Genomic DNA, 26,005 nt, shown 5'->3' with positions numbered 1-26,005 from the left:
GTGAGCATTCATAATTTCCCCATTTACTACGACGGTCCAATATTTCTGATTAACAACAGTAACACTTCAGTAGGAAGATTGCTTTCTTGATCTATCCCTGTGTCAAGACCAGGCTGACAGAAGAGGACCTGCTTCACGGTTTGCATTCTGTCCTCGATTAATTGGCCCATGGAATTATTAAGCGTGATCCATAAGCTGTCAAGCCTTACATTGAGGGAGGGAGACCAAGACACCTCAGAAACCTCGAAGAGTTGGGCGCTTTGAGGACAAAAATCAGTCATCTCCACCGCAAGCAAGATGCCACGATCGATGCCGTCTCAAGTGAGCTTTCTAATGCCCCATCAAGCCATGCTTTGTAGGATCAGCTTCAGCTCTGCAGCCGGGTGGCATTGACAAGAGTATTTGTGAATTTGCACCCAATAACATGGCGCTTGGATGCTCGACCTTCATGGCTGATTAAAGGTAGCCATAGCTACCTTTAGCAAGACTGGGGGGGTGGGTTCAGGGTGTGGTGAATGAGTCTTCGCATGAGTGGGTGGCTCTAACCACCTTGGAAGAGGTGACAGTGTGGCCACGCCTGGGGAAAAAGCCACCTTGGACCCAATAGTATTTAGCAACTACCACCCTGTCACCAATTCCCCAGCCCGGGCTTACACAAATGACAATGGGCTAAAATAGCCCTATGAGGCTTGTGATTTGCTCTCTTGAAGCAGTCTGGTGGGTTAACGCTCCAATATAATTTCCCTGATGTAAATCAATTCCCTCCCCTATCATAAGTAACTATTAAATTCCACCCACATGAGGAAAAACACCTTGGTTCAGCAACTTGCCTTTGTTTATTATTATTCCCATCAGGGCTAAAAGCAGAGTGCAGAAATGACAATCAGGAAGAGAGTACAGACAGGAGGCTTAAGGACTCCTCTCCCAGCACCTCTACTCTGATCAGCACCAGAATCTAACTTTCCTTCCCTCCATCCCACCAGGTTGCTTTACAGTGGTACCTCGGGTTAAGTACTTAATTCATTCCGGAGGTCTGTTCTTACCCTGAAACTGTTCTTAACCTGAAGCACCACTTTAGCTAATGGGGCCTCCCACTGCCGCCGCGCCGACGGAGCACAATTTCTGTTCTCATCCTGAAGCAAAGTTCTTAACCTGAAGCACTATTTCTGGGTTAGCGGAGTCTGTAACCTGAAGCGTATGTAACCTGAAGCATATGTAACCCGAGGTACCACTGTATAAGAGAGGGAATGAGATCCACTCTGTGTGTGTGTGTGTGTGTGCGCGCACACACACCTTTAAATCTTTTACTTACTTAAAAAATGGAGAGGGGGGAATACTATATCCATTGTGTACATCCCCAAAGCTATTTATAGAGTTTCTCCATCAGTCCAGGCATACTTTCATGCAGTGACAATGTGTGCCATCACATGGATCAACCTTATTCATGAGAAGCGCCTCCGTCACGACAGTGTCATACTGCATTCTGGGCTTTTATAGCAAGAGATAGAAAGTGTAGTGTGCCTCAAAACTGGATGCATTGTGATTTTTTAAAGGTTTCTAATCCAGAATCTCCCCCTAGTGGCTTGCTTTCATTCACACAGTCAGCCCAGTGCTGTGCTTTCTTTAAAACACATACACACTGGGATTTGTCCCATCCAGCCCTAAACTACATTCTCTGGGGCTCCCCAACACAGATCCAATAATCTGCTCCACAGGTGAACATGCAGGAATCCTTACACAAAGTCATACAGCTGCAGCCTGGGAGTAGTAAAGCTACACTGGAATTAGGAGAGGAACGAGAGGTACCAGCAACAAAATGTTGCAGCATAGAATGTTGTTCTCCAGGATTCCAGTCTCTCCATTCCATTCTGCCCTCTGCCAGCTTTCCATTCCCCACGCCAACCCTCACCCACCATTCTTGGTCCTTACTGGACTCTGTTTTTAGGGGGACATTACCCTGAGGCTTCCCCCACCCCAAGGTACTTCTGCAAGCATGCTGATACCTGCATGAGTGGAGATTAGGTTTGCAGTGGTTAAAATGTTGGACTTAAGACCTGAGTTCAGATCCCAGTTCACTGGGTGACTTTGGGCATGCCATTGCCTCCCAGCCTAACATAAGTGTTGTAACAATAAAATTGGGAGGCAGAAAACAATGTACACCACCCTAAGCTCATTACCATAGAGAAAGTGAATGGGGAAAATTTCTGCAGACACAAATGACATTGAAAGTGGGATCATGTATAACCACCCTGATACCACCCTGAGCACAAATAATCAGCCCTAAAAAAGCCCTTTGAAATGATGTCTGGAGGGGATCATGGTGTGAAGAAATTTGCCATTGAATATGATAGGCAGGGGTCAGCAAACTTTTTCAGCAGGGGGCTGGTCCACTGTCCCTCAGACCTTGGAGCGGGGGGCTATATTTTGGGGGGGAAATAAAACATGAACAAATTCTTATGCCCCACAAATAACCCAGAGATGCGTTTTAAATAAAAGCACCCATTCTACTCATGTAAAATCCACGCGGGCAGGATTCTGAAGACAATTGGGCCGGATCCAACCCCCGGGCCTTAGTTTGCCTACCCATGTGATAGAGCATATTATTTGCCTGTAGAAAGCCTTGGTACTTGGTCTCTCCAGCTTTAAAAAAGGACCAGGTAGCAGGTAATGGGAAAAGCACATCTGAGACCCTAGAGCGACTCACGGACAGAGTAGACAATACCAGGGTAGGTGGACAAATAATCCAATCTAAGGAATTCAGCTCTAGAAGAGCGTCTGTAAAGCAGGGGGCTCCAAGCTTTGGGGACCAGTGAGCACATGTGGAATTCTGATATAGGGCAGTGGGGGGTGGCCTATCACAAAATGGCTGCCACAGGGGTGTGGCATAATGGCTTCAAAGTAAGCGAGGCTGAGCCAGTTCAAAGAACTGAGCAGGAAGAGGAGACAGCCTTTTATGCATTGTGGATTTTTAAAGCAGATGTTTAATGCCACCTTTCATGAGTGCCAAAGGAGGTACTGGCAGGCACACTGGTGCCCATAGGTGCCACACTGGTAAGGCAAAGCGAGTAACAAGAGGATTCCAATCTGCTTTATCAATCTCTCTCCTGTGGGTAGCAGCACAGAAACCGCTGCCAGTAAAATACAGTCCATTGACAATCAAAGGGCATGAATTTTAGGCTCTCTGCCAGGATAGAGAACCTGTGATGCTGCAAATGTTGTGGAGCTTCATTAGCTCTAGCCAGCATGGCCAATGTGCTGGTCGCAAGGAAAAAATAGGTAAAAAAGGAGAAGTCTCTGGCTGCCAAGATTCAGGTTTAATACAATTACTCTTTGGTGAGAGAACCCCAGCAGAGGTTTAAAATCGCAAAATATGCAGCAAAGGAAAGAATAGAAATATAGATTAAGACATTAAAAATGTTCAAGGAAGTTCCAAAGTAGCCCTTCTTCCCCCAGCTTTGGCGAATCCATGTTTCATAAGTTTCAAATGGTTTACTTACAAACTCTCCAGCTAAGTTAGATTCATGTGTTTTTCCATGCAGTCTTCAGAAAAAGCTGCACAAGAAATAAAACTTGGCTAAGTTACAGTGCTGAAAGTTCCTAAATTATTAGTACAGGAACTCAAGCGGCTTGTGAAAGCCATGGGGTTATGCTGGAGCAACAAGCTTAGCCTCTTCATACACTGAGCTTCTTAGACAGACTGGAGGAAAACAAAGACTTGATTACCTAGTCCTTCCCAAGACGAGTTAAACCTGGCAGGACAGCTTATTCTATGACAGGCACCCCCAAACTCGGCCCTCCTGATGTTTTGGGACTACAACTCCCATCATCCCTAGCTAACATGACCAGTGGGCAGGGATGATGGAAATTGTAGTCCCAAAAAACATCTGGAGGGTCAAGTTTGGGGGTGCCTGATCTTAACCCCTTCATGCATTAATTAAACTTAAGCATGTTGGTTATATGAGGCTGGTTATCCCACACAGTGGTTATAGATAACAAAGGTTTTCAGTCCAACAACATCTGGAGGGCCATAGGATTCAATATAATAAAACACTTTGAAAACCATATACCTGAAAAGGCGGCTATCCATTTTGGAATTAACCCTTGAAGCCCATGAAGTCTGACAGGGAAGCAGTAAGAACTGGAGCTCTCCATCCCCTGCCTATCACTTTTGACATTTAGCTAGTAGGTTATGTAATGAAGTCAGATGATTCTGTCACTTTTATCTGCTACTTCTCATAAACAGCTCAAATATTTAATAGACTTTTTTTCAGTAAACAGTGCAGTTATTTTTCATGCTGCATGGAAAATCCTCAGTACTTCATGAGCAAATGGTGCACTCAGCATAGTGTCAAAAATTTAGCACCATTAAATATTTTATCTCTGTAGCCCTGAGCCACAGAAGAAGTGCAGATAGGCTGCACTTTCAAAATGCTAATTTGGGACAAAATAGTTTCAGCCTAAATGATAGAAAATAGCTAACTGATCCAAAAAATGCCAGAAAAAAATTAGTTGTTGGACCAAGGATTTCCTAGCTAAGGTTTGAATAAAATTGTTTCTAAAATCTTGGGTCCATTTTAAAGTGGTTACAGTTGGGGACTGTAGGTAAGTCTTAGCTCAAGCTTCATGGCCTTCAAAATATATGTAGGATTCATTAGCAATTCACTTAAAATTAGGTTCTCAGCTCTCAAATTAAAGCGCACATGTTCAACTCGATATCCACTCTGACTGTAGTTTTGCTTACTGCATTGTATAGAAATCTAAGTCAGGGGTGAGGAACTTCTGGCCTGTGGGTCAAATATGGCCCAGCTGAAGCTCCAGTTTGGCCTGGAAAACCAAGCCCACCTGCTCCACACCTGACAGTAGGTGTGGGCAGGTACTGACATGAGTTCAAAGGAACAACCAGGAGCGTAAAGTGAGCTCCCCGTTGCTTTGCTGCAGCAAGGCAGCCACCCACTGACAGATGATAGGAGTGTGTCTTGCTCCAGGAACAGGAAGTAGTTTGTATCAACAAGAGTGCTAAAATGAAATATGGAGGAAACTCCTATTTGAAGGCTTGCTGGAAATACATCTTCAAAGAGCCTCATCGCCTGTCACAGAGAGAGTCCTGGAAGGCCCCCAAGGCTCTTCATCCCATACTAGATGTTGCCCTGGTGCCCACCACTTGCTGAAGCCTCTCATCAAACGTTTGTAAAATTAGCCATTTCTGATCCTTTCTACTCCAAATTCAACATGGGCCATCCTCCAACCTACCTTCCCCGAACTGCCAAGTTTCAAATTAGCCAACTGAAGCATTGTCTAACTATAAGCCATAAAGCCAGTTCTTCCTCCACCAGGTACCTCATTATAGTGGTGGCATGTGGTTCAGACTCATCTCAACAGAGGGCCATGACTGTGACCCTATAACACGGCATGCTTAACAAATGTTCCTAAAGCACATTGTGTATCATATATTTGCTGCTCAACTTTCAGAACTTTATGTTTTCAAAGTTGGGGCAGTGATGTGTGTGTGTGTTTTAAGGGGAAAACGCTGAAAGTGAGAAGAGTATTAAAAATGTAAGAGTTGCAAGTGTACTTCTGGTAGAAAAATCTACTCCATCTTGAAGGCAGGCCTTTAACTAAAGTGACAAGATTATGGAATTTGAAATGTGAAAAGCTTTTAGGTTGCTATTCTGAGCAACTGAAGTGATTATAGAGCAGGTCGGAGCTTTATATATAGATATAGGGAGCTGGCTTGGACCTGTCAGCCCAATGATCCATCCTATCAATGAATCATCAGTTTTAGAGGGCTTCTCTAGCTTGTCTCCCAGGTATTTTTAACGAGAGGCACCAAAGTCTGGGACTGTGATACAGAGGGCAATGGTTCTTGAATGTAAAAACTGCAAAGGCTGAACTTTTTCCAGACTAAGTCAATTCTTCCCCCCCCCCCACTATGTATTGACTAATTCCCTTATTAAACCAACACCCGGGTAGATACATAGGTAGGTTTAGATAGATACATAGATACGGTGGAGTACAGGGTCAGATTTAAGGTGCTGGTTTTGACCTTTAAAGCCCTTCAAGGCCTAGGACCCTCATACCTATGGGACCGCCTCTTCTGGTATGCCCCACGGAGGATCTTAAGGTCCATAAATAGCAACACCCTAGAGGTGCCGGGCCCTAAGCAAGTCAGATTAGCCTCAACCAGAGCCAGGGCCTTTTCAACACTGGCTCCGGCCTGGTGGAACGCTCTGTCTCATGAGACCAGGGCCCTGCGGGATCTGATTCTGCTAACCCAGAAATAGTACCTCAGGTTAAGAACTTTGCTTCAGGCTGAGAACAGAAATCATGCTCTGGCGCAGCAGCTAAAGTGGTGCTTCAGGTTAAGAACAGTTCCAGGTTAAGTACAGACCTCCGGAATGAATTAAGTACTTAACCCGAGGTACCACTGTACTCTGTGAATACTGAATAAATTACGTGATAAGGATTCTTTGTCTTATCTGCTTTTTCTTGGCTGCCACCGGGGGAGGGATAGTAGTCCCTGAGCCTTGACACCTGCACACCTCTCAGCTGGGAGCTTGCTCAGTTGAGGTGCAGCCTTCCTCTGTGTCAGCTATTAGCTGGGAGGCTGATCAGCCTCAGCAAAGCCCCACTGTGCAACCAGCTTGTGAAGAGACTTTGGGCTTTGGGGAGAGTCCGTCATGAGCCGGATGTGTAGCAGGGCTTTGCTGAGGCTGGTCAGGTCTCACCCACCCACCCCCCACTTCTGGAGCCAGCCAAGAAGTGCAGAAGAGTTCCAGCTGACAAAAAGCCCTGAGCATGCCTGATGGTGCATTTAACTGCACTGGAGACAGTCGGTGCAATCGTCTCAAAAGCAACATCAAAGTGCATACAATTAATGCAGCTGAATTGCACCTAGTGACACAACCAAAAGTAGTTCTTTCGGTAATAAACGTTACCACAGTTCTTTTGCCGTTGTAAAGTTGTAAATAAAAGTATGTGATGCTTTTTAATGAAGCTCCCAGGTCACTCAAACCAAAATTATTTTAAAACCCATTTTAATTTTTATACCATACCGAAAGTATACACAGGTGTACTTTCAACTGCTCTTTTGAAAACGGACAGTGATTTTAAATGCCAGTGCAAGGTCTATTACTTTAACCTTCCATTTATATTGTTCTAAAGGCTATTGCTAATGCCATCAGTGTAATATGCGTAGCTGTAACGGCTAGTAAAGAGAGTTGGAGACCACAACACTTAAACCATACCTGTCACGGTCCGGTTCACGGGTGATCGAAGTCCCGGCAGGTGACGTCAGGACCGGGGGCAAGATGGCAGGGTGGGAGCAGGGACAGGGGTCCAGAAGCCAGGAGTCGGGAGCCAAGAGTCCGAGGGTCAGAGAGCCGGGAGTCAAGAAGCCAAGGGTCTGAGGGTCAGGAAGCAAGGAATCACGAAGTCAGGGGTCCAAGCATCAAGAAGCAGGGAATCAAGATGCTGAGGTTCAAGGATCAGGAAGCAAGAAGTCAAATGCAGCAAGGCAGGAAGCGTGGTGTTGCAGCAAAGAGCTGAAGGGAAATGCTGACCTTCTATCCCTTCCCAGCTCTTGCCACCAGGTGCTGTGAGTTACCAATCGGCCTCACCTGTGTGGCCGTGCCTTGCATGTTCAGAACAAACTTAGGAAGGCCCCAGTCCTGCAAAGTCCTATTGGTCACTGGGCTTGTCTCCTGCACGCACACCTGACAATACCTGCACACTATATTCTCCGGTCCCCAAGGATCTTCCCAGACAACCAGTTTTTCAAAGAACAAATGTAGCACAGCTGATGTTCATTTGTTCTGCAGGACGCAACTGTCTTTCCTTCAAGAAAGGGCTTCTGTTCAGGATATTGAATTATTGCAGCACTCAGCTGCAATATATCACCATTGGGAAAATGCAATTAAATCCACAGCCAGTGAGGCTTTTGCAATTTGAGGTGGTGTGTAGACGGTGGTTGCAGGAGTGTCATAGAAACCTACCGATAGATCCCATGGTATCAATAACAAAATTCCCCCTCTAGTCATACCGTGTCTTTATTTTATTGTTAATTTTCTCTGAAAGATATATGCTCTTTCTTCCCATACTGGAACATTTATCTTTTCCTGGCACTGTTGTGTTGCAAAAAATGAATGAATGTACTTCCATCTCAACCAAAGGAGATTGCAGAGAAGTTGAATGCATTGCTTTTGTCTTCTCAGCAGAGGGTGTAAGGCAGGTCCCTTTCACAGAAAATGAGTTTTGAGGAACTCAGGCAAATGGTGGTGACAAGAGACAACTTCCTAGGCCTTACTGACATTAAAACTGGCAAAGGACTGGGTCTGGATAGCATCCAACCATACAAAATGGCTCATCTTCTAAGAAAAAAAGAAAAGTAACTTGTTCCTAAAATCTCCCTCCATACCCAAATATTCCAAAGTGGCCAACAGAGCCATGCTAGTGGTTTGCACCGTGTAATTATGTCTTCACAAGAGAGAAGTATGACTAACCTCTCCAAATAAAAGAAAATAAAAAAGCCATGCATTAGTCAGGGGTTTTCCACACTTGCCATTTATAGTGATATAGCCGCGGCTGGATCCATTTTTAAGTGCATTTGGAGCTGATATTCTACACCTTTCATCACATGGTTGCTGTTATTACAAAGCTAGTGTCTTTTCCCCCCTCCCACACTAATGGAAGATTGCACCCAACTGAGAAAAGTTCTGTGGTTGTAGTCACACCCCTCACCTTCCCTTCCCTTGTGTCCTGCCATCCAGTAAACGTAGGATTTCTAAGCATGTGCATGGAGATAGCACTTGCAAGTTTTCTTTGGATTTTTTGGTATATACAGTGGTACCTTGGGTTACATACGCTTCAGGTTACAGACTCCGCTAACCCAGAAATAGTGCTTCAGGTTAAGAACTTTGCTTCAGGATGAGAACAGAAATCGTGCTCCGGCGACGCGGCAGCAGTGGGAGGCCCCATTGGCTAAAGTGGTGCTTCAGGTTAAGAACCGTTTCAGGTTAAGAACGGACCTCCGGAACGAATTAAGTACTTAACCCGAGGTACCACTGTAATACCTTGTATTCTGGAATTCTAACAAATTATAAAAGGTTAGACAGGAGGAACTCTCTGTGTCTGCCTGAGCTACAGCTGATCCCTGAACTCCCTTCACTAGCTGCCATCCCGTGAATAGTTCGCAAACTGACAGCTTGCACTGGTCAGAGGGAGTGGCATGGAGCAGCTATCTCCAAAACCACACCACACAAGCCCCCACCCAGAAAGTGGGGGTGGTGCCACACAAATGACAATACTGAGGATCCATTCTGAATCTTTTGCAAATGTTGGGATCTTTTCATTTCTAGAAGGGAAAAAACAACATTTTGAGTACATTGTGGAATAGTAGCTGAAGAATGGCAGCATGTGGCAGCATGCCAGAAAAGAAAAACCAGTTAACAATACCTCTATAAAAGCTAAGGTCCTTGGTTAGATACATAAGCTGACTTAGAAAGTAAGTTTAAGAAATTTGCATATCCTTAAATGCCCCAAGGCTGATTAATTTTTATTTCACTGCAGAGCTGTTGCTTCCTGGTGACGTTTTAATGCTTTCATGTATCTGTGTTAGCTTGATGGTTTAAACTGTTGTATTTGTGTTTGGATCCAAGGTTGTAAAAGCTGAGTTCTGCAAGTACAATAGGACTTCTTCCTCTTTCCCCCCCTTGAAATGTGTTCCTCTGCCCTGGCACTCTCCCTGAACCTGCTCTGGAGCCCCCAAACCTTCCAGAGCTGATGTAGGTGGCACTACTGGATACAAACCATGAGCTATTTTCACTATTAGCCACCTTGATCTCTTTCAAGGAAAGATATGGGATATAATTTAAAATAAATAAATAATAACAAGTATATACAGCTTCCTATAGCATAACTAAGCACAAGACTTAGAGAGAAAGACTTAGAAAGACTTAGAGAGACGCGGGTGGCGCTGTGGGTAAAAGCCTCAGCGCCTAGGACTTGCCGATCGAAAGGTCGGCAGTTTGAATTCCCACGGCGGGGTGCGCTCCCGTCGTTCGGTCCCAGCGCCTGCCAACCTAGCAGTTCGAAAGCACGTCAAAGTGCAAGTAGATAAATAGGTACTGCTTTATAGCGGGAAGGTAAACGGCGTTTCCGTGTGCTGCGCTGATGCGGCTTTGTCATGCTGGCCACGTGACCCGGAAGTGTCTGCGGACAGCGCTGGCTCCCGGCCTCTAGAGTGAGATGAGCGCACAACCCTAGAGTCTGTCAAGACTGGCCCGTACGGGCAGGGGTACCTTTAACTTTATAGCATAACTAAGCATAAGACTTAGAGAGAAAGGGATCTGTAAAGACACTACCACAAGATGATGAAATGGGGCCTTATATGTGGGTTATGGAATTCCAGACCAAGGTTTTACAGAGTTGAGAAAGAAAGGTATTTTTCCATTATGCATTTAATTTATTGCAATTATTTGCTTCAAGTTCCAACATTTTCCAGTGAATATGACCAAAGAATACTTTTAATATAAGCAATTGCTTTTGGTGGTAGGATTCACACTCCGTATTCCTATTCAAATCTGTTTCCAGCAAATGCTAAGTGACAGACCAGCAGCAGATAAAGTGCATTTAGGTAAAGGCAAACAAGTGTCATATAGACTTAAAAAAAATACAGCAGTTGAGCAAAACACCATCCTGATAGTTTTAGTGCACTACATTTGAGGAGTTTGCCACCTTCCAATTCAATTTTATATCATTCAAGCTATTCATTCCAAAAATGCTGAATATTAATATTAAACATTAAATACTTAATATTAAAATAGCTTCTATTTTTTTAAAAAATGACCAACATACACAAACAGGCATTTCTAGAAGCCTTAAAAGCCAGTTTCCTTGCAGTCCAATAAACAATTTTAATAGCAAATCCTTTTATCCTTTGGATCCAGGCTTCAGACTTGCAAATGCTTTTGAGTTCTTAAGGGAATAGGAAGTTTCATTGAGAAAAGAGATAAAATGAGAGTCTCTCTCAGACTTCTTGGATTCAAAAATAACTACAATGGTAAAATGAGGTTCGGGGCGAGTCAAAAAGTATGTGCTTTGAACTTTGTCATCATAGAAATGGACCACCTTTTCCAAACTGTTGAGGTCAGAAGCCTTGTCAGACATAATCATGATGACATTGGGCCAGTGCATAACAGGCCTGTCACTGGGCAGAGATACTACTGCAGGATACTGATCAACACCTTTGGGGGCTTCTCTGTAGGAATGGGGATGATGGTAACCATGTCCCTGAAAGCTCTCCGATCCACGGTTGTCAAAGATTAAGGAAACGTTAACAGCATCGTATTTCCTGATAAAGCTGGAAATTTTCCCAAAATAATCAGGATTGGCTTTTGCAGTCAATGTCTTCATTTCAGATGGCGTCGTTTGCCGACTAAGTGCCTCGTGAAAGTAAAAGCTAAATTTGGCAAGGAGGATATTCCTGAGTTTCATGAGCCACAGGAAAAGGTGTGGCGGTTGCACAGCCTTCTGAGACTGGCCGCCAAACAGGTGTTTCTTGGTTTCTCGTTGCTTCTCGAAAATCTGTCCCCAGGTCTGCAGCTTTGTGTGAGCATTGTGCAAATGGACCAAGGATGGGAGGAATTTCCACTCTGAGATCTGTGCCTGAGCCTTCAAAAGGTGGGTAAGCACATCCGCTTCTAACTGGAAGCTACTTTCCAGAGGACTAAGGATTGGATGATGAAATCTAGAGAAGGGAAGACATTTCGAGATGCATGAGACGCATTGCACAGAAAAGCTATTCTCTCAATCAGCCGGAAATCCAGAGAGAGTGTACAGTTCTAGAGCATGCTTCCCAAATGCTGTCCTTCCCGGAAACAACACCAAAACAACAAAACAGAATTGAAGAGCTTTGTCACTACTTCTAACAGGATTTTAGGATCATCTTGGCAACTCTGCATGTTACAATCATGTACCAGGTATGCTGAATCAGCAGTTCGCCCATGTTCCACTCACCAATGTATCAAAGTTGAGAATTTTCTATGCTTGTCTCCAAGGGGCACAACAGCCACATTCACACATCACAAGAAGCCATCAACCATGGTAAATCATGCCCGCTTCAATCCTCTTGGATCACATTGGCAGAAAGCAAACCATAATCCCCAGCTGGTGTTGTATTTGAACAAGGAACCATGGTATGTTTCGCTCCTAACAAACCGTAATCTTAGCCAAGGTTTATTCTTGGCTTACTGATTATGGTTGTTGGGAGCAAAACAAAGCAGAGTCAGAACATTAAGCCAGAGATCATGGTTTGTTTCCTCCACACGGTAGTGGAGAGGACATAAACAGACCAGAAATGTATGTTCAAGGTAAACCATTAATTACAGCATACATGTGAAGTGGGCCAGTACTTCCAAGTGTTGGATAATGTATGATTTACTCCCAAATTCTGCAAAAAACAACCACCCTCCAACTCACCATAGAATACTTCACATTTGGATGCAGCAGAAAACTTTGGTCAGAATAAGTTATACTAATTAAATTATATAAACATCCACTTGAAAGTGACCCGCTACTCATTTCTACAAAATTTCAGCTCCAATTGGTTCCAACGACCAGTTCAACAGCCATTTTATTGTTACTGCAAACTAGATAAAGAAGAAAAAGCACAGACCAGTGCTCAAATTGTTTCCTAATGAGAGGAACATTCCTGATATTGTGTCTGGAAAAATGTTGCCTACTTGGAGACAATGTGCCTTCAGTCCACCATATAAGACTCTCAGCTAACCAAGTTTAAATGAAGCAGAATTTAAACTGAATGCAAGCCTTGTCGGGGACATCTAGTGAAAAACTGTAATTCCAGATAATTGTCAACTGAATGATGATGAAGAAGGCTGAATGACAAAACTTACACTGTCTCAGAAATGTGTACTAATTAAAAGCCTTACCACAGACACCATTACAAAGTCATTTCCACACCTGCTTTCTACACACACAAAAATGTCTACTCCTGACACTGGCAATTAAGAAATACAGATATGAAACCATATTTTTTTAAAAATTAAATTATGGGGAACTATTTAAAATTAATTTGTGGATGTTGCAGTTCAGAAAAATCATGATGATAAGGCTGAGAGGGTGTGCTTATGTTTCATATGCTTAAGGAAGGATCTCATGCTTCTCAATTTTGTACCAACCCTAAATCTGTGATTATGTTCTTAAATTTAGGCACTATGTATAAATTTGAATAATAATAATAATAATAAAAAATTTTATTTATATCCCGCCCTCCCCAGCCGAAGCCGGGCTCAGGGCAGCTAACAACAATAAAACAGTATAAAAGTATAACATAAACAACACTCTAAGATCATTCATTGTAAAATTAATTAATTCAGGCCACTGGCAACCATTGGGCCAGAGCTCCGCGAAGATTGCCGAGGGAGGGAGTCAGGCTGTGCCCTGGCCAAAGGCCTGGCGGAACAACTCTGTCTTGCAGGCCCTGCGGAAAGATGTCAAGTCCCGCAGGGCCCTAGTCTCTTGTGACAGAGTGTTCCACCAGATCGGAGCCACAGCCGAAAAAGCCCTGGCTCTAGTTGAGGCCAGCCTAACTTCTCTGTGGCCTGGGACCTTCAAGATGTTTTTATTTGAAGACCGTAAGTTTCTCTGTGGGGCATACCAGGAGAGGCGGTCCCGTAGGTACGAGGCTTCCTGAGCCCATTTAAAAAAATAATAATAATTAAGGGGTAGGGGAAGATGAAAGTTAATGAAATTGTTGGATAGCAAACATGATAGAAACTGTGCCAGATCCCTGTTCCAACAACTGGTCATATAAAACACCGGGGTTGGGGGGAAGTGCAGACACTTTGTTGGCATTGTTCATATATGTTAAACTCATTTTTTGCTAATATGTAAAATGGTATAAAGACTAAACCATTTGGATTCCGGACTGCTTTTACACTGACAAAGCTATAATGCACATTTTCAATCCTTCTGCTTAAAATAAAAACATCAATGACATTAAAAGGACACACTGACCTTGAGCTGTACTTTTTAAGGATGGATTCCAAGAAGTTTACCAGTTCCTCGGAGTTGATAAACTTTTGGGTGCTAAGGCTATACATTTTTTCATAGAAATCAGCAATTTCCATTCGAGCCTGAACAAAATAACAGAGCTGCTCAGACAGGTGAGAAAGCAGTTCTTCTAGGTGGGGGGCTGTTCCCCCCAATGCATTCCGACCCGTTGCCACCACCTTCTTCAGTTCATTATGCAGAGATGTATATATGGTTCGTATAGAGTCTTTTCGGCTGAAGAAAGACTGTCCACCTGTATTTTTTTTGAAAAGAAGTATATATTACCAATACTATGGATGAAAAATGCACAAGACGAAACAATATGCCTCCGTAGTTAATTAGCAATTGCATGTTCAGCAGCAACAATGACTTGTAAGAGACTTCATTATTGCGTAATAGAAGTTTGCATTTTAGCAAGTTTAACCTCTAAAGGTAAAGGGACCCCTGACTGTTAGGTCCAGTCGTGGATGACTCTGAGGTTGCGGCGCTCGTCTCGCTTTATTGGCCGAGGGAGCCGGCGTACAGCTTCCGGGTCATGTGGCCAGCATGACTAAGCCGCTTCTGGTGAACCAGAGCAGCGCACGGAAACGCCGTTTACCTTCCTGCTGGAGCGGTACCTATTTATTTACTTGCACTTTGACGTGCTTTTGAACTGCTAGGTTGGCAGGAACAGGGACCGAGCAACGGGAGCTCACTCCGTCGCGGAGATTCAAACCGCCGACCTTTTGATTGGCAGGCCCTAGGCTCTGTGGTTTAACCCACAGCGCCACCTGCGTCCCAGTTTAACCTCTACTTGTTCCAAATTAATTTTTCATCAGGGGCCTTCTGCCACATTGCTTCACTGTCCATGCCTTGTTTTCAGAAAGGTCTAGATATTACTTCTAAGTTTGCTAGGAAGAATATACTCAACCTAGAAGTAACCTCTTCTCTAGGGATTTTACACAGCATTGCCATCATTAAATGTTAATAACTCATGCTGCTATTAATATTAACTCATGCTGCTTTTGAATGTGTTTTTGACCAAACAACACGAAACACTTTTAAGTTTTTTAAACCCTGAAACGTGAAACGTACAGTCATGAATATACCAACATTCTAACTGCAAATCAGAATTCAAAGAGAACAGATGAACTCAAAGACCTGCTCATTAGTCCTTAAAAGCACACAAGCAAGTACATTTTAAATTATTTAAGATCAAGAAAGCTTAAGCATGTATTTTCCCAAGAGCCACATCACACCTCAAGAGAGTCACAAGACCCATTAAGGGAAGGAAGCAGAGTTAAGTAATCAAATGCAAAGAACATAGTGCATGAGAGTAATATAATTCTTATTTGTAACCAGCTGTGATTTTGAAAGCAAGGACTAAAAATCCCTACAAGATTCTTTAACTCTTTTCATGCTTTTATTTTTCCCACTCCAGCAAGTGCAAAATTCCTCTGCAACTCTTCTCTCATTTTGTCTCATGGCTTTTTTCAGAATATGAGACTTCAGGAAGGACTTATGCTTTTCTGGTTTTGGACAGTGCCTATTGGGTGATTTTATTAAACTGGTGTTGCTGACAGTTCCATGCTACAACCTAGTTCTGCAAACATGAGAAGAACCAGAAAACCCTAACAGGTTACTGATATCAGCACATTACCTGGACTGCCAGTGCCTTGTCAAAGAATGCTGTTTTAGAGTAGCTTTACAAATCTGAACAAGTTGCTCAATGATTTGAAAGTTAATCTGCAGCCTGTACGATGAAGGACCCATTCACCACCCTCTCCTTCCAAAGTCTATTAACTGGGACTCTTTCTATCACATTTAAATGACCATTCCAGCACCCAAAATGATTTCTGCCCATTAGTTTCCATTCGGCCACAGACCACCTAATGCTGTTGCCTTCAAGTGGACAAAAAGCTGCCTTGCACACACACACCTTGCACAAATCAGATTTCTGTTCTAGCTAGCTCAGTAGTATTGCCTTAAAAAAGCTCAACAACTTTGGTTGGTCCTTTGGCCGGCTCTCACGGCCCTTCACTTCATCAAATCTGGCCCTCTTAGAAAAAAGTTTGGACACCACTGGCCTACATTAACTGGCAACATCTCTCCACCAGTGTTTCCAACTGAACCTAAGATCTAACTGCACGCAAAGCAGTTGCTCCAGCACATGCTTTCACTATCAGGCTATATCAGAACAAAAAGCCGATGTATTTTGTTAAAAAAGGGGGGCCCCAATATTGTTATTATTGAATTCAGTTTATGCCGGGTAAGAAACGGGAACTATAATGGCAGGATGACAGGATTTATTGCTTGTGATGAACATTGGGAGTCTTAAGAAACTCTTCCATGAAACACGTGCACCTTTGCCTGCAAATATACCTTTGAGCTGTCCCTAGGTTTTGTTTGTTCTGCTGAACATCCCAAGGCTGTCATGGATATGGGTGTCTAGAAAGGGGGGGGGGAGAGTGAAGTCCAGGAGGGGGATGACATGGGCCCAACCCCTCAGCATAGGAGCCAACTCCTAGGGGCCTAGGTCCCTTTGCCCCCCCCCCAAATAAAATACCTGAGTGAGCTGGGGGGCAGCCAAAGTTTATGGGCATTGCCATTCAAATGAGGTGCATGCGCCACGCCTTGTTTATGCGGGGATCATAGCTGTCAACCTTCCCTTTTTTTACAGGAAATTCCCTTATTCCAGCACCGTTTCCCACTGCTTCCCGCTGCTATCCCGGATTGTTAGATATCCCGCAGACTGTCCCCAGGACAGGTGAAGCTGCTGATCCCTTATTTTCAAGGCTGGTGATCCCTTATTCTCAAATCTGAAAGTTGACAGCTATGGCAGGGATGCGGCTTATTATTCTTATGGGTTAAACCACAGAGCCTAGGACTTGCCAATCAGAAGGTCGGCGGTTCGAATCCCCACGACGGGGTGAGCTCCTGTTGCTCGGTCCCTGCTCCTGCCAACTTAGCAGTTCGAAAGCACGTCAAAGTGCAAGTAGTTAAATAGGTACCGCTCCAGCGGGAAGGTAAACGGCGTTTCCGTGCGCTGCTCTGGTCTGCCAGAAGCGGCTTAGTCACAACTGGACCTAATGGTCAGGGGTCCCTTTACATTTACTTATACCCGGGGGTTTCAGGGCAGTTCACATAATACCTGCCCCCCACCCCGATATTTTATTCAAGTTGGCACCCCTGCCCCTCACTCAACATCTACACCTGGGGACCAACTGCTGGCGGGCCTGAGGAGAAGTTCCGCACGTCAAGGAAGAACTGCCCTTCTCTGTCAAGGGGAGACCTGCGCCTCAGTGGGATGGGGCGGCGGGGGTGGGGGGAGGAGAGAAGAAAAGTGGCCCCAAAGCAGCATCAGCGGCCCGGTCGGTACCTAATTTCTGGCCCAGGAAGGTCATGCTGTGATAGGCCTTCTCGGCCGCGGCCAGGTGGGCCAAGCCGGCCAGCAGCGAAAGCCAGCTGGCGCCCGCGCTCTTGTTGGCCTCGCGCTCCTTCTCCACATTGTCCTTGGCCTTGTCGTAGGAGAAGATGCCCAGGTGCGAGAAGAAGGTCTCCAGCACCGCCTGCTCCACCGGCACCGGCGCGCCCAGAGGGGTAGACTCCCCCATTCGCCCGCCGCCACGCGCACGGCAGCCACCTCTCCCGCGCCCCAACGCGGAGACATCCACAAACACACGCGCGCGCTCCCGCAGACATATACACCTAAAGGACAAGTCACGTGAGCCGGAGGGCGGCCATCATAACCCCCCCCCCGCGCCCGCCCCTTCCCTTTTCAAGAGCCAATCGGGCTGTAGGGAAGCGGCAGCGCCACGTGATCTATCAGGGAAGACAAAGGGCGGGGGAACCCGAGCGAGGCTGGTGAGGGGCGGGGACGAGGAATCAGGGGAACGAATCCTATTGCTTATTGAATCCAACAATCGGCGGGGCGGGGACAAATTTGTTTCCAAAGGAGCGCAGCGAGGACAGAAGGGCTCAAGTCCTAGAGCGGCATGGGCTAACCTTGGCATGGGCCAGGGGTCTGCAACCTGCGGCTCCGGAGCCGCATGCGGCTCTTTTACACCTTTGCCGCGGCTCCGGGGCGGATACTAGCGAGGGGAGGAGGCGCATTGTGCGCCCTGACACTCCCCACTGTGGCGGGCGCTGTACTGGCTGTGATGTTGCATGGGGGCGGTGTGTGCGTTAGTCACGCACCGTCCCAACGTCACCTTCCCGCCCGCTGTCAGATCGGAGGGCAGCGGCGCGCATGCTTTAAATGTCGCAATGGTTTTGCGGCTCCCATGTTTTTTTTTTCCTTCGGAAACGGGTCCAAGTGGCTCTTTTTGTCTTAAAGGTTGCAGACCCCTGGCATGGGCCAACCTTGTACTACAGCTGCATGTTCACAAGAACATAGACGGTGGGGTTGGAACTCGTTCCTTCTCTGCTCATCCACTGATAATGGCCAGGTTTGGGGCGCAGTCAGGCTGGGGATTTGCCACCCATGCCCAAGACTGTATCAGGCTTCCTTTTTTATGCTACACACTTACACAATAGTGGTACCTCAGGTTACATACACTTCAGGTTACATACGCTTCAGGTTACAGACTCCACTAACCCAGAAATATTACCTCGGGTTAAGAACTTTGCTTCAGTATGAGAACAGAAATCGTGCTCTGGCAGCGCAGCAGCAGCAGGAGGCCCCATTAGCTAAAGTGGTGCTTCAGGTTAAGAACAGTTTCAGGTTAAGAACAGACCTCCAGAACGAATTACCGTAAGTACTTAACCGGAGGTACCACTGTACTTCCAACTCAGCACCCAGTTCTTTACCAAAAGACATGCCACCAGTCTGTTTTGCAGCTTTCTTAGTCGCCCTATATTTTTCTGGTAAAATCAAGATTATTGGTCAATTTGTCCTTGCTTCCTGCGTTTGGATTCTGAGAAAGAACTAAGTGGAAAGACATAAAGCCCCCCCCCAGGTTTTTGTTTTTTCATCTCTGGATAAATTTTCCAAACTTACAGTAGCAACATCAGGGGAAAGATGACTATCATGGTATCAGCATTGCATCTGTCCAGTAGCCTTTTAAGTCACCACCTGTCAGATGTTGTGCCTGCTTTCTGCAGTGATGGCTGTGCCATAGTTGCACAGTCAGCTATAACGTCACCAGCCCCGTATCTGGCATTTTGTGTAGCATAGCTTGGGAAAACGCCGTCAGCCAAAGATTCTCCACACCCACTATAGCCACAACTTTTGTGCCTCACATTACCCTTCCCAATGTTTTCAACTATTTTTATAGTGAGTCTGTCACGTCAAAATATTCAGCTCAGTCATAGGCCACACAAACTCTGGTGCAAATATGCAGGGACACTTTCAGCACCTGGCATAGTGGGCAATTTGGGGAGGCCTCTATGTCATGGCAGGATCCACTAGGCCTGGCATTCAACCCACCTACTTGCAGCCAACTAGTACCCTCCAGCTTTTGTACCTCATCTGCTGTTCCTAAGAACAAGGCAAGACTGCTTTTTTATACACAGTTTGCACACTGGAGCAATAAATATGTGTAAGCTACACCAACCTAGCATTTTCCTGTGTTCATAATGGAAGTACTGTGTGTTCTTCTTTGCTAGTTTTGTTGAGTTGGAGTCTGTTTACATGTTAAGGAAGGTGACAGGCATAATAAAAAGTACAAAATGTAACTTTCTATATGTAGTTTCTATATCTGCCACAGACGTGTGCCTAGCAATTTAAGGTAGCAAATGGCTACTTGTAGCAATAACAATTACCTGTTCCTCAGCAATCTCAGAAACTTTGCTCTTCTCTCTTCAAAACTTAAAAGCAAGGCTCTTTCTGATAAGCTGACAAAGCCAGCCTGTGTATGGGTCTATCAGAGAGCATCCTGTTCTGTGAATGATACTCTAGATCCATCAGCTCCCTTGTCCTTCCACAGATGCACAGCAGAGAGGTGGGAAGAGGATGACAGGCAGAAGTGCAATTTCCCTCAACACTGTATTTGCAAGGTTGGGACAATTATATTCCAGACATAACAAAAATAATCAGAAGTTCAAAAAGAACTTTATTGAAACTCAGAGCAAATGAACCAAATCTGCATTTAGAAGAATGTGTTTGGTCTCTTGGTGGTGAAGCGCGGCTTATGTTGACAACGCAGAACTCTATGTGGCAGAGGGAACTTGATTTTGGAATCCTGTAGGAAAACAAAGCATTAGTAAATGTTCATTAGACACTAACTAGTAAAATTAATTCATGGCTACTATGTTTTAATAATTGACATTACTACACAAGAAAAATAGAGTTAGTAAAAATAAATTAACATCTTGGATGTTAATAGCAACAGGGATGCACCTTTCTAATCCCTACGCACATGTAATAAAGGCAGCATCCCAAAGCTGCTAAAAAGTCACTAGTGCAAAATGTCTTTTAGGTGTCCTTCAATATCAGATACGTTTCAGGCTCCATACCCTTTCTGATGGGACTACAAAAATATATAAATCCATTTTCCCCAGTAATATCATGGTACCACTTACATATCTGCACTGAAATCTGCATTGTGATAAAAAAACAGCTGGGGGACACACTGCACTGCACTAAAATTATATGATTTTTTTATAATAAGCCAAAACCAAACATCTGTATGTTTTAATCAGCAAAGAAGAAACAAAGACTGAATCCTTAGAGGACATTTTGCAAATGAACATTTTAAAGAACAAAACAAGCTGTGTGTATACATAATACTATAAATTTGAAACTAAGCAGCAAGAGGAGAAATAGGTTTCTCTTATTAAATAAAAGCATGTTGTTTCATGTTATAGAACACAAAAGTATTTTTTACAGTAAAAGAAAATGGGTCCATGCATGAGTATAATGCGTTTTCCCTCCCTCATCTACAATCTGCACCCCCTCTTGTCCCAGAAATTGCTCTAGGAGGATGGGGGATTCTCTTGAGTGAAGATCTGCTCATGCACACCCAGTATAGGCAATTTTACATGATTGAAATTTGATTTGGTTTAGTACTGTAGTTTTTTATTGACATCACTTTGATGAAGACTGTTCCATTCTCAACTTTGTAGAGATGTCAAAAGTACGCATTTAATCTACTTACATGGAACTGCTTGACAGCTGGTCTGCGGCACTTGTTAGCAGCGATCTCTTCAACTTTCATGATCTGAATTGAGTGAGCACGAGCTCTATGACGGGCTCCCATATCGCGATCTGTAATATGCCAGACAATTATGAACTATTCTAATAGCATAAACAAGGTTGAGCCCTGTAACTATCTATACATACACAAATATACAATCTTTCTGTATTTATTTGTAGGACCTTCAATTTCACTTTCAAAGGCACAGCAGCTCTTGAAAGGCGACAAGGTACATTTAATATCTGCACACACGGCAAGAACATTTTATTATAAACAATGCTCTTTGGGTTTGTATGCAGTTTTAAATTTCAACACCAGTAACAATTTGTGGCTCTTCCATCATGTAATCTGTACATGTGGATAGTCCTAAAGGACAGCCAAAGTTCCCAGTTGACAAAAAAAAAGTTAAAAGTAATTCTCACACAACAAATCACATGAATTAGGTGGCAGAGTACAGTTTATACAGTATTTCTCAAACTTTGGTCCCCAGCTGTTGTTGGACTACAACTCCCATCATCCCTGATCACTGGTCCTGGAGCTAGGGGTGATGGGAGTTGTAGTCCGACAACAGCAGGTTGGTTTTGAGCCATGCTAACCTTTTTTGTTGACCCAAACTAGGTCAATGAAAAGAATGCCAGACACATTATCCATATCTAAGACCCATCAAGAACAATGGAATGTGCATCAGTCCCAAACTTTTTTATGACTAGAGCACACAAAGCTGCAACTTATTTTTCAAAAAACCTTAAGAGTTGTATCCAACACTGCATGAACAAAATTCCACTTGTGCGGGACTTGTTTATTCTCCCCCCCCAGTGCACACCCAAAAAAAAAAAAAAAAAATCAGTTCTGAGTGGGGGTCCCCCAACCATCAGGAGATAATTTTGAGGGAACAGAAGGTGCTGGGAGGGTCAGCAGATAAAGTTCTGTTGCACACATATAAGTCTGTGGTAGGGCATTTTTTGGAAACAACGTTTAATGTTAAAGAATCTGCATGGGTGGAGCAAAACTACCACCACAACTCGTAAGTCACAGAAATATAGGTTGCAGCCAACTATAACCTGGCTTCATATAAAATGCTTAGTCAATTTAGGTTGCATAACTAATCAAAATAAATGCAATGGATGACACAATAAAAACTTTGAATTATTTCCTCTTTTTCATTATCTTTCAATAGTGGTATCGAAAGGAAACCAAACATTCCAAAGGGTCTCTACTTACAGCACTGTGTAACAGCTCCAGCAGTTGTCAAATCCCTGTACTCCCTGTACATGTTATGAGTTCCACTACGAGAATCATAGCGCAGCCAGATACCGAAATTTTTCACCTTCAACGGAGACTTCTCAAAAACCTATGATTGCATTAATAACATTGTCAGAAAAATCACATTACAGACTAGCAGTGCTTTATATAACAAGTGAACGAATCAACAAATGGATCAGAATGGAGAGATTTCATTGCTGTTAAATTTATTTGGCAGGAATAGGGAACCTATTAACTTCCAGATGTTTTAGACTACAACTCCCATCAGCCATCATGGCCAATGTTCCAGGATGATAAACTGTTCAAAAATCCCATTGTTCTAGGCACATTTTGTGGCAGGAAATTTCATTAGTTTGAGCAGTTTCTGAGCTCTGGGAGCAGTACGGCGCCTAAGATTTCAGATTAAAACTGCAGAGTGGAAGCAAAGGAGGACATTTTTCTGACTCCCATTTTCCAGGTACTCTCTGAAGATTGGAGAAGAGACCCTCTTAAGAATATTAGGTGGTGGGAGGGGAAGGACCATGTGAAAAATGAACATAACATTTTAGCTGTTCATTCATTTTCAGCACTGTACTGTTATTAAAGAAGCATGCCTAGACATTCCGTTGATGTACTCATAACCAAGGTTTAAGGTGCCATTTAGCTCCTAGTTTTCATATCTGTGTTTCTAACACCGGGATGATGGGAGTTTTATTTCAGCAACATCTGGAGGGCTACAGATTACTCATCTCTGTTATATGGTATATATGGCTTTCATTACTACAAAATGCTGCTGAGTACAAAGTACTGCTTTAAGTACTGTATTTGGATCATTCCTGGAACTAATATGCAGGCATCACAAAACAAACTAGTAAGAATGTAAAATTTCCTTGGTACAGCAAACCAATGTCTATCTGCAGCAGGATAGACTAATCTGTGGCCCGTCAACTGCTATGGACTCCATCTCTCATCAGTCCTATCAAGCATTGTCAAATGCTGATGAGAGATGCAGTTCTGAAATCCAGATGACACCAGTTTCAGAGATCCTGGTATAATCCTATGCATGTTTTTTCAGAAGCCCCACTGTATTCAAAAGGGCTTATATCGTAAGTGTGCTTATGATTGCAGAATTAATCTAAAAACAACTGTGGACAGAATGCCAGAAGATGCTTTCAGAAGCTCAAAATAGTATATAAATATGAAGGTTAGTATCTGATTTTCAGAAGTATACTGCCTTGTAGCATGAAAGATTCATTTAGTAATCAACCATTTAATGCAACTATGCTAGCGGCCATCAACACATCTTGTGGTGGTAAATTAGCTGCAGATTAAGTGTTAAATTTCACTTTCTTTCATTTGACTCCAGCTTATTGCCAATAAGCTCTACTGGGTGAACTCAAATTATAGTATTTTAAGAAAGAAATCTCTCCATGTGAATTAGAATTTTATATCTTATATATTTTATATTATATTTTCAATCTCAACCCTTCCAGGCCAATTTGGATTCTTTTAAATGAGAAACAATCTCTAGACCAGGCTTTCTCAACCTTGGGTTCCCAGATGATGTTGGACAACAACTCCCATCATCCCATACCACCTGGGATTTGACTACCCTATGTAAATTATGCTGAAATCAAGAGATTACTTTGGAGGTTTATAAGGAATATTTTTCTACGTCCTTGTCCTATGTCTACCCCTTTTAAAAACTGTAAAATGCCCAAAACATTACAGTAATACAGAATATCCTGCCAAATCCACACGCTACACCAATTAGATTCTTCAAAGAAGTAGTAGCATGCTACAGAGAAACACAGTAACATTAATTTAAAGTGTTTTCAAAATGGAGGGAAAGCATTTCAAGCTGCAATCCTAACTCCCACCTACCTGGAAGCCCTACTGCATTCAATAGGAGTTACTTCTGAGTAAGCATGATTAGGATTGCACTGACAATGAGCAGCGAAATACTGAGCAAAATTTTTGAGCCAACCTACAGCACTTAAATACTTTTGACGAAGCCAAAAAAGCTAGACCAGACATTCTGAAAATTATTAATAAAGCATTGGTCAAATATATGTATGTGGAACCTTTGGCCCTCCAAATGCTGCTGAACTAGCATGGCCAATTGACAAGGATGGTAAGAGTTGTAATGCAGCAACATCTGGAGGGGCAGAAGTTTCCCACAGGTGATATATACAAGCTAGGTACCTGGGAATGTTGGGTTAAGCAAATAAGCAAGCATTCCAACCACAAAATTAAACAGGTCTTTAAGATTTAAGTTTGTTCATGGTCTTACCTGTCCACAGTACACAATTTCCCCAGAAGATTTCTTCATCTTCTTCAGCTGAGAGACAAAGTACCAGAAACGGGACTTTGCAACAACATGATTAGGAGCAAAGATGCGCATACGATAGAGAGGTGGTGTTGGGCACTTAGGAGTGGGGAGGCATCTCCCAACAACTTTGTACTCCCTCAGCTGAAAGAAAGAGAGAGAGAGAAAACAAACATGAAAAATCCATACTGCTTTTAGAGCCAGGGTGTTTTTACCTGCAAGATGATTGTAAAAAATGAATTACTTGTGCAATGGTAAAGGTAAAGAGATCCCTGACCATTAGTTCCAGTCGTGACCGACTCTGGGGTTGCAGCGCTCATCTCGCTTTACTGGCCCAGGGAGCCGGCGTACAGCTTCCGGGTCATGTGGCCAGCACGGAAACACCGTTTACCTTCCCGCTGGAGTGGTACCTATGTATCTACTTGCACATTGATGTGCTTTATAACTGCTAGGCTGGCAGGAGCAGGGACCGAGCAACGGTAGCTCACCCCAGAGCTCACCCCATTGGGGAGATTCGAACCGCCAACCTTCAGATCAGCAAGTCCTAGGCTCTGTGGTTTAACTCACAGCGCCACCTGTGCAACGGTATCTTGACATTAATCATACTGAGCTCTGTACATTGTGCGCACACACATTGGCCCATCCCTGACATACAGGAAAAGCATATTTCAACGATCAGTAGTTTGCCCCAGTTCAAAAGATGCAGGAAGACCAGCCCCGACTGGAAACTGCATGTTCCCATGAGGGTGGAATGGAGGCGAGAGGAGTAGGCCTGATATAAAGGGGAAGCCTCCCCATTCCACGGCCTTGGAGTGGGGGGGAACCATCCGCCTTAGGCGGGGCTTCTCAGCCAAGCGCGTCTCCCGGAGGCTCCACGCTGCGAGGAGCTGACGGCGCCAGGGCCGCCATATTGGGCGCTCGCTCGTGGCCTGAGCCAGACAAGGCCGAGGAAAGACCCATGGAGAGCCGCCTCCTCCCTGCGCCGTCGCCGCCACCCTCTGCCGCTTCCCCCCCACCCCCGCCCGCTTCGCCTTATTAGAAGCGTCTGCCCGACACGCCCGCAAGCCCGCGAGACCGGCGCTTCGCTTACGGTGCCCGACGCCTTCATGGTGCTGCCTCTCTCGCGGCCACCCAGAAAAGGAAGGCCCGCATGCGCGAACACCCGCACGTCACCAACCCGACGCGACGCCCCGCCTTTCCGGGGAGCTGCCGCCCGCTTATTGGTTTCACGCGGAAGGCATTCTGAATGGGC

The 26,005-nt window shown here is 44.3% G+C and overlaps 2 protein-coding genes across 2 annotated transcripts; both read right to left on the bottom strand.

Annotated features, from left to right (window-relative positions):
• Window positions 1–10,438: 10,438 nt before the first annotated feature.
• On the bottom strand, window positions 10,439–17,816 carry KICS2 (KICSTOR subunit 2). The gene is made up of 3 exons (XM_083462478.1): window positions 17,426–17,816; window positions 14,032–14,320; window positions 10,439–11,743 (listed from the first exon to the last, which is right to left on the bottom strand). Exons 1-3 carry the CDS (start codon window positions 17,658–17,660, stop codon window positions 10,927–10,929), a joined length of 1,341 nt encoding a protein of 446 aa, XP_083318604.1. The 5' UTR covers window positions 17,661–17,816; the 3' UTR covers window positions 10,439–10,926.
• A 2,263-nt stretch (window positions 17,817–20,079) lies between these two features.
• On the bottom strand, window positions 20,080–26,002 carry RPL18A (ribosomal protein L18a). The gene is made up of 5 exons (XM_083463812.1): window positions 25,844–26,002; window positions 24,718–24,897; window positions 22,404–22,533; window positions 21,144–21,253; window positions 20,080–20,228 (listed from the first exon to the last, which is right to left on the bottom strand). Exons 1-5 carry the CDS (start codon window positions 25,859–25,861, stop codon window positions 20,136–20,138), a joined length of 531 nt encoding a protein of 176 aa, XP_083319938.1. The 5' UTR covers window positions 25,862–26,002; the 3' UTR covers window positions 20,080–20,135.
• Window positions 26,003–26,005: the final 3 nt, after the last annotated feature.

Source organism: Podarcis liolepis, assembly GCF_965112155.1.
Source record: "Podarcis liolepis genome assembly, chromosome: 10".
Lineage (NCBI taxonomy): Eukaryota > Metazoa > Chordata > Lepidosauria > Squamata > Lacertidae > Podarcis > Podarcis liolepis.
This window is presented reverse-complemented; position numbering and strand designations above follow the sequence as displayed.

What these genes read in the sequence shown, in the direction of transcription:
- KICS2 (XM_083462478.1), bottom strand. Translation starts at nt 17,660, where the DNA reads ATGGGGGAGTCTACCCCTCTGGGCGCGCCGGTGCCGGTGGAGCAGGCG. An exon ending in CTTCCTGGGCCAGAAATTAG is followed by an intron (nt 14,321 to 17,425) that starts GTACCGACCGGG and finishes AAAAAAATACAG; the next exon opens with GTGGACAGTCTTTCTTCAGC. An exon ending in CTTAAAAAGTACAGCTCAAG is followed by an intron (nt 11,744 to 14,031) that starts GTCAGTGTGTCC and finishes TCCCTTCTCTAG; the next exon opens with ATTTCATCATCCAATCCTTA.
- RPL18A (XM_083463812.1), bottom strand. An exon ending in AAATTGTGTACTGTGGACAG is followed by an intron (nt 22,534 to 24,717) that starts GTAAGACCATGA and finishes ATGCAATCATAG; the next exon opens with GTTTTTGAGAAGTCTCCGTT. An exon ending in TGGAGCTGTTACACAGTGCT is followed by an intron (nt 21,254 to 22,403) that starts GTAAGTAGAGAC and finishes GGCATATTACAG; the next exon opens with ATCGCGATATGGGAGCCCGT.